General features: G+C 46.4%; 1 protein-coding gene across 1 annotated transcript; it reads right to left on the reverse strand.

Annotated features, from left to right (window-relative positions):
• Positions 1 to 403: 403 nt before the first annotated feature.
• Positions 404 to 5,807, reverse strand: NUDT2 (nudix hydrolase 2). Its single transcript, XM_084278794.1, has 3 exons — positions 5,757 to 5,807; positions 4,973 to 5,118; positions 404 to 1,301 (listed from the first exon to the last, which is right to left on the reverse strand). Exons 2-3 carry the CDS (start codon positions 5,103 to 5,105, stop codon positions 988 to 990), a joined length of 447 nt encoding a protein of 148 aa, XP_084134920.1. The 5' UTR covers positions 5,106 to 5,118; positions 5,757 to 5,807; the 3' UTR covers positions 404 to 987.
• Between the last annotated feature and the right edge of the window lie 6,735 nt (positions 5,808 to 12,542).

Genomic DNA, 12,542 nt, shown 5'->3' on the forward strand with positions numbered 1-12,542 from the left:
ACAATGTCCTAATGGCCTCAGCTCCCTCTGTCAATGAAACAAGAGAGCTCAACAGGAACACTGATGCAGATGAGCACTTCTGTACCACCTCAGGCTTCTGTGACTGTCCAGCACGAGTACCTACAGCCCAGCAATGCCAGTGCCCATGGCCCTGATGCCCACACATGGGTGCAAGCTGCAGCCACAGAAACACAGGTGCTATCAAAGAAACAGGAGACTGAACACTAGCTTAGATATTCTATGCAGAAAACGCTGTATAAAGCAGACAGATTTCCCTTTCCCAATCCCCTGAATAATATATGGACAAAGGGTCTGTTGAAGAGGAAAAGTTAAAAGAAGAGGCAGAAGAACTTCAAACGTTACCATTTAAATACTGTATGTCAGCCATTTACTAAGACTCTTTGAAAGGAAAATGTTTTCATAACAGTACATTAGTGATGTACATAAATTCATGATACAAACAAACAAGACCTGAAATGATTTGACAAGTTATCACAGCGTATCAGTGGAAGAGTTGGGAACAGAGCTACTGCTTCCCTATTTGAAATGCAAGGTGCAACTTCTGCAGTAAACATTTTGTTATTAAAAATCTCCATATGCTCATTTTCTTAACTCATTTTCTACATCAGCAAGTCAAGAAATTTGAAATGATTTCTCAGAAAGACCTGTGGTTGTTCAGCACTTCAAGAGGAAGAGAGAAGAAAAAGATAGAAAAGGAGACTGGGACAGAGGATGCCTTTGTTAGCTCTGGGTTACAATTCAGACATCTACAGGTCCTGGTTCAAGTGGACCATGCTTTTTTGTGTTAGCTAGGGGAGACAACAGCATAAGCTCTTTAAAAGCTCAAGTATCTTCACCGAATTTGCACAGGTTTAAAAAAAATATCTAAGTTTCTGAAGCCAGGTAGTTCTTTGGTAGTTTAAATAAAAAGGGGGGGGGGGAAGGGCATGTTTCTTCAAAAATTCCCCTCATCCATCACAGAAACACTTATTCTCTGGAGCAGAGGAACTGATGTGCTTCTTTCAGCGTTGCCTGCATGTCGTCATATTCCGCAAATTTGCAAGCATCCTCCAGCTTCAGCCACTGGAAAGCTTGGTGCTCTTCTGAGAGCTTGATTTCCGTGTTAGAGTCCTTCACTTCTGCCAGCCAGTAAATGACGGTCTTGGGCTGGCCACGGACAGGATACTGAAGTTCCTTCTTGTAGCCCTCTATGAGGGTGAGCTGGCTGGCCTGCAGACCAGCCTCCTCCTGCGTCTCCCGGAAGGCTGTCTGCAGGTCGTCCTCCCCTGGATCCACGTGGCCTGTCAAGAAGGTGAGAAAGTGTCTGGGATGAAAACACGGATTTTGTTTATTCGGTCGACAAGAGGAAACACTGGGAGACAGATGAGGGTACCCTGTAACTGATACAGGACCAGGTGGAAAATGGAGAACAGAGACTACTTTGCCAAATCTCTTATTTGATTTGTCTTTCTCTCATGGCTTTTAGGATTGCTGTTTATCCCACATCTTCTGGAACTCTCAATGGCCAATCAGCACTAGACATCTCTTCTTCCCAGCTCTCCTCTCCTCTTGTGAGGCACTTTGCATCCCTAACGTTCCACCCTAGATCAGAGTGAGGACTGGGTGTCTCAGGAATCCTTCTCCTTCAGCCATTTAGAGGAGAGACTGCTCACTTGCCCGAGTCTCAGTACTCTCTCAAACCTTCCCTCCCATGGAAGCTTAAGGCTCATTTCTGCAAAACTCAAGCTGATGGCCCAAAACCAGCAGGACCAGGCACCAACAAATGCCACTCAAAAGGTAGTTTTCAATTAAGCAGTCACAGATATTTTTATTTCTCTCCCATATTCCCTTCTGAAACACAGCAAGCCCAAAAGACAGTCCTTTCACCAGCTCTGCAGTTCTTCTAGGACACACCATTTATTTTATGTTGCTCAGAATGAGAGGTGCCATTACAAACAACGGATAAATATAACACATCCCCAGCTGTTTGTACTTTTGTTGAGAAATGTCAGATTTGGTTTTCTCATGAAAGCTCCAGACCAGAACATAAATAGAACGAGCCGAGCAAGAACTCAAAAGAGCAACATAGGAGGAGTTGGGAAGCTTCAAGAATTAAAAAGAAGTTAAGATTTATTCTGCCCCTGGTGTCACTCTATTTGATATGCAGCTGACTGCAAAAAGCCATGATTTCATCACAGATATTAATTTTTCTCAGGGTCCAAGTACCCAAAGCTGCCCTTTAGTACTAAAGCTGGGGTATGCGGGAAGCTCACTTTGCTTTCCCAACAGGTTTCACTCACTTCTTTGCATTTCAGAAGCTTAATGACCTCTTACAACACGACACCATCTCAAATGTAAAATATGCTTCTATTTCAAACAGCAACTGTGCAAAAAACAGCATCTGATGTTGCATTTGATGTCTCAGATATTTGAGATCAAACACGCTGAGGATTTAAGTAAAAATATTTTCCTTCCAATTCTCAAGCACTGCAAGTCAAAATTATCTCCTTTCTAAGTAAGTTTTTCCACAGCTGGAACTTTTACTAATAGATGAGAAACAGAATTGACTCAGCCTTACACACTGGGTTATTTTTACAGTATCCACAATAAATGCCCACAGAACATCCATGAACAGTAAGTAAGCACCATCTTGTATGATAATCATCGCTGGTAGTGACCAAATGCTCAATGCACTGAGGCAGCAGCAATGCTGCTCTCCAGCTGAGTGACAGGCAATCCACCTCACTGTTGTCAATAACCTCAGGTCTAACCTCAGTTAAGTTTCCAACTTTGTGTAACAGTTTACCTACTGGGAGGGAAAAGGACTGCTGGCAGCACCTCACAGCACAGCTTCCAGATCCTCCTGCGTCAGTATGTTGAGGAGGAAAATTAATCCCTCATCTTCCTCCCATCACCCTTGACTAGTGCAAGGTCATAGTTCTAGAAGTAGAGATGGGGCTGATAAAGCTCAAATGGGCGGATTCAAGCAAGCCCAGTTTAATCCCGTAAGGGTTGCAGCTGCTTTTAAAATATCAATGTACAGCTATAGCTGTAAATTGCCTTTTCCATGCTCTTGGAGGGGTGATTACCACTTCTCATTCTGGCTCCTGCCACATTAATACTGCATCTGCATCATAAACAAGTTACGTTATTGCATCACACAACCTGAGGCTGCCTTTGAAGACCACTCATAATGTAGAAAATATATAATGTAATAGTTTCCCTTCATTTACTGCCCCCAAATCTGTGCCCAGCTACTATTAAAAAGCCAGAATCTGATGAGGCTTATGATCTATAAAACCTTAAACAGTATGTTGAGGCAGGTGATACTGCCTTTCTGCCTTGCTCAGACCTCACCTGGAGTACTGTGTCCAGCTTGGCAGCCCTCAGCCCAAGGGGGCACCCACTGGCTGCAGTGGGCCCAGAGCAGGGCCACAAACAGGAACTGGGGGGTGCTGCACCTCTCCCAGAAGGAAAGGCTGAGGGCACTGGGCGGCTTCAGCCTGCACAAGAGAATCTCTGGGGAGACCTTCCCATGGCCTCGCCGTCCTTCAAGGGGACTGAGGAGAAAGGTGGGGACAGGCTGGGTGCTGGGGCCTGTGGCCAGGGTCTCAGGGGCTGAAACTCTACAGCAGGCAGACTCCACACCCAGAGCAGGAAGGGCCCTTGGCCCCGCAGGCTGGCGAAACGCTGGCACAGGTGGCCCAAGAGCCAGGAGATGCCCCGTCCCTGCCAACATTTGGGCTCAGGTGTGATGAGGCTCCGAGTGACCGTGCCTAGATGAAGAGCTCCCCCCTCACTGCCAGGGGGCTGCACCAGGCCACCTTTAAGGGCCCCTCCCGACCCAAAGTGAGTCTAAGATTTCCCGCATGTGCCTGCAAGTCATTTCAATCTATAGTCCAGGATTACTGTGCTCCCAGACAGCCTCTCCACATGGCGCCCAGCTCCACAAAAACTCATCATGTCCCAGCATATGTTTTTCAGCTTTCCAGCAGACTGCAAACCCTACTCCCTTAGGCTTTTGGTGAAGTGGAAAAAGGGGAAGGTTTGGGAAGTTTTTTTGTTCTTTCCCTTAATAGGAGAGCGCAGTCGACACTGTTTTGTACAAGAGTTTTTTTCCCAATAGCAGATTCCTGTTTACAAACTGCTCCTGCACTATACTTTAAGATCACTCCATTTTACAAAACAGGAAAACTAGCAGGAAGAAATCTCAGAGGGCAAAAAGCAGCATATAGGGAGGTCCACAAGGAATCTTAAGTATTTCTGTGCTGTACTTTTCCTGGTACCAGGACTATGTACCACTAAACACTGGTTCTGCCATGTCTTCACAAACAAAAGGTTGCTTAATGCCTTGGGGTGCTGGGCTTGTCTTCTCCTTTGGGACCTCACTGAGGTGAGGATGGCTGAGGTGAAGATGAAGGTTACTTCTCCGACCTGTCCCTCTCATCTCTGCTGCATTAGGTATGTGCATCAGTGATCTCCTGAACCTAAAGAAACTCCTACATCTTCTAAGAAAGGCAGTTTAAAGTACATCATCAGTTTTCTTTCTAATGTTTTGATGTAAAGTCTGACCCTTCCTCTGTAAAGTCTGACCCATACAGTTTGCAAGGGCAGCAGTGGTATCTGGCAGAGGGTCAGAATTGAGCGAAAAGGTAAGATTTTCTGTAGCTACCTAATGTCAGTTGGCTGCTGAATGTCTGCCAGAAGCATCAGACATCTGAGGAGCAAGATTGGGTGACACACCCCCAACCCAAATCAGTTATGCCCAATAGTTTACACTGCCACAACCTGCAAAGAATTTCAGCCACAGAACTCCCCACTCTGCTGCACAAACAGCACAACCAGCAGCGACTGCCAACTAATTAACTGCTCCCAAAGCTGACCTTAACAGTGCTCAGCCAAAGTTCAGTCTGTAATCTCACCCATACCCGACACAAACAACGCTGAAGTGTGTTACCAGAACAAACATCACCTTTGGGTGGGGTCCAGTGATGGGTCCCATAGGATGTCTGAAGCAGGAGGTATTCAATACCATCAGTGACCTTAGAAGATGGTGCTGACTTCAGCCTCCTGTAGATGATCAAACCACAAGCTCTCACAGCCATGCCCCTCTGTAAACTGCATGGAGAAGAACACAGAGGATGGAGCAGGAACAAGATACAGCTCAAACAGACTAGATGCATTTAGCCAGGAAGCATATCTCAGTGTGGGCTAAAAGTCATCCATCCATTTGTACTTGCTACACAATCAAACTGCATCTTAATAACTGTTTTTGAATTCTAAAAAAAACCCCAACTCAGTCCTTTCCTTTTAAAAGGACACAGGAATCTCTATTAAAGCTTTAAAATAAGTTATCATTGCAGAACATTTCTTTGCTCTTGATATACTACAAGCCATACTGTAGGCAGGAAAGAATAAAAAGAAAAAGCAAAAGGAAGGCTTCTGGTTAAAACTCTGAAGCTTTTTCACTGCAAAAATCCAAAGGATCTGTTCAAAGATAATACCCCAGTGTTACTGGAGGTGCCACTGGAAGTGGCATACAGAAATAACTACTGAAATTATTCTCTGAAATTGCTGAAATAATTTCTCTGCTGCAGCAGAGCACTCCTCAAGATGCCAGTGGCAGAACTGAGAAAATGAATGCTGAAGGACAGGCTCTCTGCTGTCTGTGCTAGATGTGAGGCTGTTATACAAGATGAAAAGCTTCTTGGCATGCACGTTAAGCACTAATTTGATGTAAACAGAAAGGAACACACCTCGTAAGTAGCAAATATTGTAATCAATAAGCTATGCAGCCAGGACAACTGGTCCTATATAGAAAGAGAAAGCAACAGAGATGAGAAATCCACCCTGAAGAATACATACACTGACTCCCAGTTCCAGGAATCTCACATAATTGTAGGGGTTGGAAGGGACCTCCAGAGTCCAACTCCCCTGCAAAAACAGGGTCCCTAAGACAGGTCACACAGGTCGGTGTCCAGATGGGTCTGGAATATCTCCAGAGAAGGAGACCCCATCCCCCCACTCCCTGGGCAGCCTGTCCCAGGGCTCTGTCACCCTCACTATGAAGAAGTCCCTCTGCATATTGGTGTGGAACTTGCTGTGCTCCAACTTGAGGCTGTTGCCCCTTGTCCTGTCCCCACAGAGCACTGAGAAGAGGCTGCCCATTTCCCTCTGTGTCCCACACTTCAGATATTGATAAACATTGATCAGAAGGAAGAGCTTTGCATTCTGACAGAGCTGCACGTTTCGGTACGTTTGGCGCTGGGATGCCCAGTGAGGCACCGTGACACCTCCGGTTTCCAAACCGGCAAACCAGAGCGCAAGCCTTCACCGCCCCGCCCCAGGACGGTGCCCAGCCAGCCTGTTTAACCCCTCTTTAACTGCCTCAACGACCTTCTGACCAAACAAGCCAAAGGGAACCCCTACCCCATCCACCGAACGCCCGGGCAGCGCGGGCAACCAACTGACAGGGAGCCAAGAGGCCGCCACGGCGGGAGACCAGCACCACCTCCCGTGCGCGCCTGGGAACGCCGCGCTCGGACGCCCAGAGCCGGGAAGGACAAACCTCCCCGAGGGCTGTCAGGCCAGCCGCCCCCCTCTCGCCGCTGCCAGGCACCCCGGAGCCCCGCTCCCCCTTCCCCCCCCTGCCCGCGGAGGGTGGGACCCGTGCCCTGAGGCGCTGTCGGGCCGCTCCGAGCGGCACCGGCCGGAGGAGGGGGGTAGCCGGCCTGAGGCGCGGGGAAGGCAGAGCCCCTCCGGCCGTTGCCATAGCAGCGGGGCAGCCCGAGGCACGCCGGGATACCGAGGGAACGGGCCGCGGGGGCTCAGAGCCAGGTCACCCACCCTCGTACCCACACGCGACCCCGGCCTCACCTTCGCTTCCGGGCCGCAGTAGGCGGGGCGTACTCCGCTACTGAAGGCAGCCTCAGCCAATCACAGCAGCGCAAGCTCAAGGGCTGGCTCCTCCGCCCTCCCTCCTTCGCCCGCTTTCCTCTCGGCTCTGACCCCTTCGGTGGCGAAGCCCTGGGATTGGCTTCTCGCCGCCGGGACACGCCCCATCCGCGCCTCTGCCTTGTCCTATTCGCTAACCGCGGGTGCGAGGTTGCGCGCGAGCGTTTGAAGCGGGAAAAGCGTTGTTGCTATGGAGACGCGGCCTAGTCTCAGTTGCCGAGCAGCGCTGCGGCCGGTAAGTGCCTGCGGGAAGCTGCGAGCGGTGAGGGGGCGGTGGCCGGTGGGGTGCGGGTGGCTGTCGCTCCGCCTGCCGTGAGGTGAAGGGGACGGCCGCGCCGAGGGATGGGGGGGGAGCCGCCCGGAGGCTATCACCCTCTCCGGGCAGTGCCGCGGCTTCCCTCCGCTTCCCTCAGCCTTGTCCCAGCACGGAGCCCGATCCGACTGCCGTGAGGCCTCCGGGGCCGCCCCGTCCTTCGGTTCTCCCCCGGCTTTGATCCACGCGGTAAAGAGAGGAACGAAAGGGGGCGGAACGGCGGAGGGAAGGATGAGAGGAGAGCCCGCGCGCGGTGGGGCGGCTGCCGCGGGAGGGGGCCGGCGGCTGGCTGGGGGTGAAGCCCCTGCCACAGCCCCCCCACCCCCTCCCTTCCCGCAGGGAGTGAGGCTGTAAAGGTCCTCCGCCTGGGACTGGATTCAGTGGGGGGAGCTGTAAATCCCTATGGGGCTAAATCGAGCGACCACGTTCCCCCTCAGTCATACAGTGTCATTCCAGAGGTGTGGTGGTTTGTTTTGATGCCATTATAACACAAGTATCGAAAGCCCTGTGGTAAACCTTGCTGGCAGGAGAAGCTCGGGCAGAATTTTCAAATAAGCAGCATCCCAATATAACCCACAGATTGTTTTCTTAGCTTGTAGTTGAATATTAGACACTTCCCATTCCCACACAGCTGTTGTTTTAAGCAGTTGTCGGGCATCAGCTGTAGGACAGAGTCTCTTCTGCTGAGGTCACCAGACTATACTTAGTGTGAAGGGTTGATTATAAAAAATTAGCAGTCTCTAGCCAATTGAAAAATGCTCTGTTGGAAAACAAACAAACAAACAAAAAAACCCAAACCAACATTTAGCTGTTGTTTTAAAGTCTGTTTCAAAGATCAAGGAAATGAATTGTAACCAGCTCAGTGTTTGGTATGTCAGTAGCAAAGGAACTAGGAGTGTTGCTGGAGGGAGACCTGCATTATGTGCCAACTGGAAAATAGTTGTCATTTAACATTGCAACTATTCTTCCTCTCCAATTACTTTTACTATATCAAAACTACTAGTGGTTATCTATTACTAGTATCATCAAAACAGGCTGCTACCACACTTGTTCCAATGAGCAACAGAATGTTTAATAGCATTGTACACGTGCACAGGGAATTGCGTAGTGTAATCCTATGATCTTGCAAAGGGATCTGCTGCAATGTCAAACACTGTTCCACAGATCCCTACCTGCTGCATGAAACCAAAATTACAGACTCATGTCACAGTACAGATTATCTCTTATTATGGAGCGTGTAAACTTGTAAAAGTGCAGTCACACTGTATTCATAGGAATACCCTAGTTTCCCAGGAACAGGGTCAGAATATTTAAAGGTGAAGCATTTTGCCTGGTGCTCTGGAAAAGCAAATTAGCCATTCATTTCTGGAGGGCTAAATCAGATTTGGCTTCAGCTGTATCACAGTTAAAACAGGGCTTAATGTTCAGATGAATAAGAAATAAAGATGGGTCACTGGTGTGACATGAGTTAATGTCTCCCTTTTCTCTATTATATGATTGCCAGATCAGCTTCATTCTTGTCTTCTGATTCTGTACCCCAAAAACCAGCAAACACTTTGACACAGATGGAGCCTGTGCTGAAGACTTGTTTGAGGTAATGTGCTTATGAGTAAGTACAACACACCAGTATTGTTGTGGTCAGGAAGGAAACACACCTACCTGACACATGCATTTACAAATTTTATAAATTCTTAACTTTTGTTTTTATAAGTTATTTGTAAAGCAAAATTATTTACATAATACAAAGTGATAGGCAGGAAAACAAGGTGCTGTTCAGGTTGTGTAAGCTGATTCACAATTACTACTTTCATCACACGCCCTTGAAAATTGTTCCTTATAAAGTGTCACAGGTCTGCGCGGTTGGGTTCTGGTGGAGAAGGGGGTCTGGCAGGGGTGGCTCCTGCAAGAAGCAGCCAGAAGCTCTTTGCAGGCCAAGAGAGTAAACACCAGCCAATTCAAGGCCAGAGTTGTTGTTGATTGAGGCTGAAACCATCAGTGACAGTCACAGCGCCTCTGGGAGTCACAGCTGGGAGAATAAAACTCGCCAGCAGACGCTTTTTGCCTCCAGAGAAGGGAGTGAGGACATGTAAGGAGCTGTGCAGGCACCAAGGCCAGGGAAAGCGGGGAGGAGGTGCCCTTGGAGAAACCCATGGTGGAGCAAATGTCCCCCTGCAGCCCATGGAAAAGGCCAAGACCCCACCTGCAGCCTGTGGAGTGACCCCATTATATAATGATCAAGATAGAGTTTATGATTCATAATTATTATTGGCAGGATTAAATGTATAGTTGCATTAATTTGCATTTGTGAGAGTGACACTTAAGGTTTCTTCACTTTACCATGACTTAATTTCCCTAGATTAAAATATGTATACAGTGGTACTTGGGTCATGTCTCAGTGGTGACACCCAGGAGCATGAATGGAAGTCAGCTAAAATGATCAGTGAGCTACAGTCGGATAATAGTGCATATGAGTGTTATTCAAGTGAATGGTGCACTCAGATCTTTAATATATTGGAAGTTAATAAGGATCAAGATGCAGTGGTCTAAGGCTGCTTTAGTCTTTAAATAGTCTATGTAGGGATTTTACACAATTGTTTTATGCAGTATCTGACTTTCTGAGTAGGTATCTTGGAAGGCCAGCCTTTTTTTGTACTTGGAAAACTGCACTGAGTATGAAAAGATCTATGACAGAGCTAATCAATAATTAAAAGCGTTTTAAAATGCAGGATCAGCTCCTAGAGCATAATTTTGTGATATGTAGAATATGTAAAATGTAACTACTTGCTTCTACTATTTATGCCTCTCTTTTTCACAAGCTTTATGAACTTTAGAAATGCTGTATTACTGAAGCAGAGGAGGAATTCTCTGATGACAAGCTGCTAGTTTTACTCTGCTTTGAGTTGGTCTCTTTATATATAAGTGCTTATCCATTACCAGCATCTGCCAGCCTTTTAAGATCTTCATAAAACTTTTCATGATAATAAGTTGTAGACAACTTAGGTTTGCCACATGAAGATGATAGGCTGCCTTGTTCAGACATCTTCTGTGTTCTAGCAGTAAGGTATATCGACATTAACTGTTTCTCCCTTGCTTCTAGCTTGTTTATTAGGTAGTAAAGATGTTCTGGACTTTGTTGATTTCACTGTTTCTCTGACCAGCTTCAGCAACTTTTTGTCAGTGGCAAAGCAGGTCCCTTGTGAGAGAAGGAGTTGACGGTTTCAGGGTGAAGCTGAGTCTGCCAGTTACAGTGAGAAGGGCGACCACTGAACAGTGGAGAACTGCAAGTAATACTGTAGTAGAGATTGAGTGAAAAGTTGTTCTTAGGTCTGAGGGTATCTGACTTCATAACTCAGTGCTCATGGAGAAGTATACCTCAATACTGACTCACTTTTTTCAAACCTATGGTCTGTCCCAACTGCTTCAGGAAGCCTTGGTCTTTTGTCTCAATCCTCATTTCAGTGAAGCCACTCATAGCTTGCAGGGAACAAGACCTGAGCTTTGATAAAAAAATACCACACTGAAGAATGTTCTGTTTTTCTACCTGGGGACACAATGTTCTCTCAGGTGAACAAACAAAATTAGATCCTGACAACAACTGAGGGAGTGCTTACTGTTATTTATTGCAAAAAAAGTAAAAAGTAGAAAAGTATCCTGTTTTGCCAGAAGATGGCATTATCATTAACAGTTTAGGATTCTTGAAAGCTTACCAATATCACTCTTACTTCTTTACAAAGCCAATTTATGTCGAAGAATTATGTAACTGTTTTAGAAACAGTGTCTTCAGACACAAAGAACTCTACAGTGCTGCATGAATTAAGGTGTTCTTTCAATGAGGAGAAAGGTGCTTCTTTTTCTTAGGCCATTGCTGTTTATAACACCACAAGGTTTTCACTGACAACTGCAATTTCCCCTGAATTCTCTGGTGCATGAACCCAGACCACATCTTTTAGAAAACTGTCTATTCTTCAGTTTTAAAGTAATCTGAAATGCTGGAACCCATCCCCATGATGATTATTTTATATTTTTTCCCCACGGTTAATTAATTTGTTACTCCTTTATTAGTCAATATTAAGTTTATTTAGGTTGTAAAGTCACTGATCTCTGGATGGAGAGAGACTGGAGATATCACCTGAAACCATCTAGATCCAGTAAGATATATCTGAGGAAGCAGAAGCAGTTAAATTACTTCCCAGACCAGGTCTCATTAAAAAGCCATTTAGTTGCTTTCACATGGCACGGGGCCTTAGCCAGTAAGTGGTGCAGAGCTGCTTATATGTCTCAGAACTATCGTTCCTGTATGTTCACCTGTACCCACACTGCTTGGAATTTGTATATATTGAGAATTCTCATGCCTTGTTAACCCAGGTAATGGAAATCTGCCTGTACAGTAATTTCTAGCTATTTAAATATATTCAGTTTCATTTTAAATTAGAACCTTGAGCTTAAAATTCTCAGTTCTATTCCCTTGCCTGCTGTTCTTGTTTTGGGAAGTCTCTCTTTTTTTTTTTTTTTTTTTTTTAATAGAATCAGACTGGTTTGGGTTGGAAAGGACCTCAAGGACCATTAGTTCCACCCCCTGCCATGGGCAGGAACACCCTCCCCTAGATCAGGTTGCCCAAAGCCCCATCCAACCGGGTGTTGAACCCTGCCAGGGGTTCTTTTGTTCTTTTTCATAGAATGGTCTGGGTTGGAAGGGACCCCAAGGATCATAGAGCTCCAAACCCCTGTCACAGGCAGGGCCACCAACCTCAGGCCTGGAGCTACACAAGGTTGCCCAGGGCCCCATCCAACCTGGCCTTGAACACTTACAGTTTTTATTGCAACATAAGGTGTTAATTTTCACAGAATCAAGTTTGGGGGTGATCTTTAATGACCTTATTTTCTTATTGTAAAGATGTTTGAAAATCCTGCCAAAGAACCTACCCTGAATTACAGGGGGGCATGGGGGGGAGTTAGTCTTAAATAACTTGGTTTTGTTGAAGGTTTTTGTAACCTCCAAACTTGAGTGTGAGCCGTATTTGGTAGGGTCCTAAACTGAGCAAAGATATGAGAAGGCAATGTGCAACAGATACTTGAAGTGCTATCATTTTTCCATTTTATGGAACAAGTAAAAATATCTGCACATATTAATCCTTGTGGATACAAACAGCTGCACAATGCACTGCTAGGGACACATGAGTGAAGGAGTTGAGGGTTTTTTGGCATACCTTTCAGTGATGCATGTGCTTTTTTGGGGTTCCCAAGAATGCAAGTATGGTGTTCCAGTTGCATATAT

The sequence above is a fragment of the Gallinula chloropus genome (assembly GCF_964237585.1).
Source record: "Gallinula chloropus genome assembly, chromosome: Z".
Lineage (NCBI taxonomy): Eukaryota > Metazoa > Chordata > Aves > Gruiformes > Rallidae > Gallinula > Gallinula chloropus.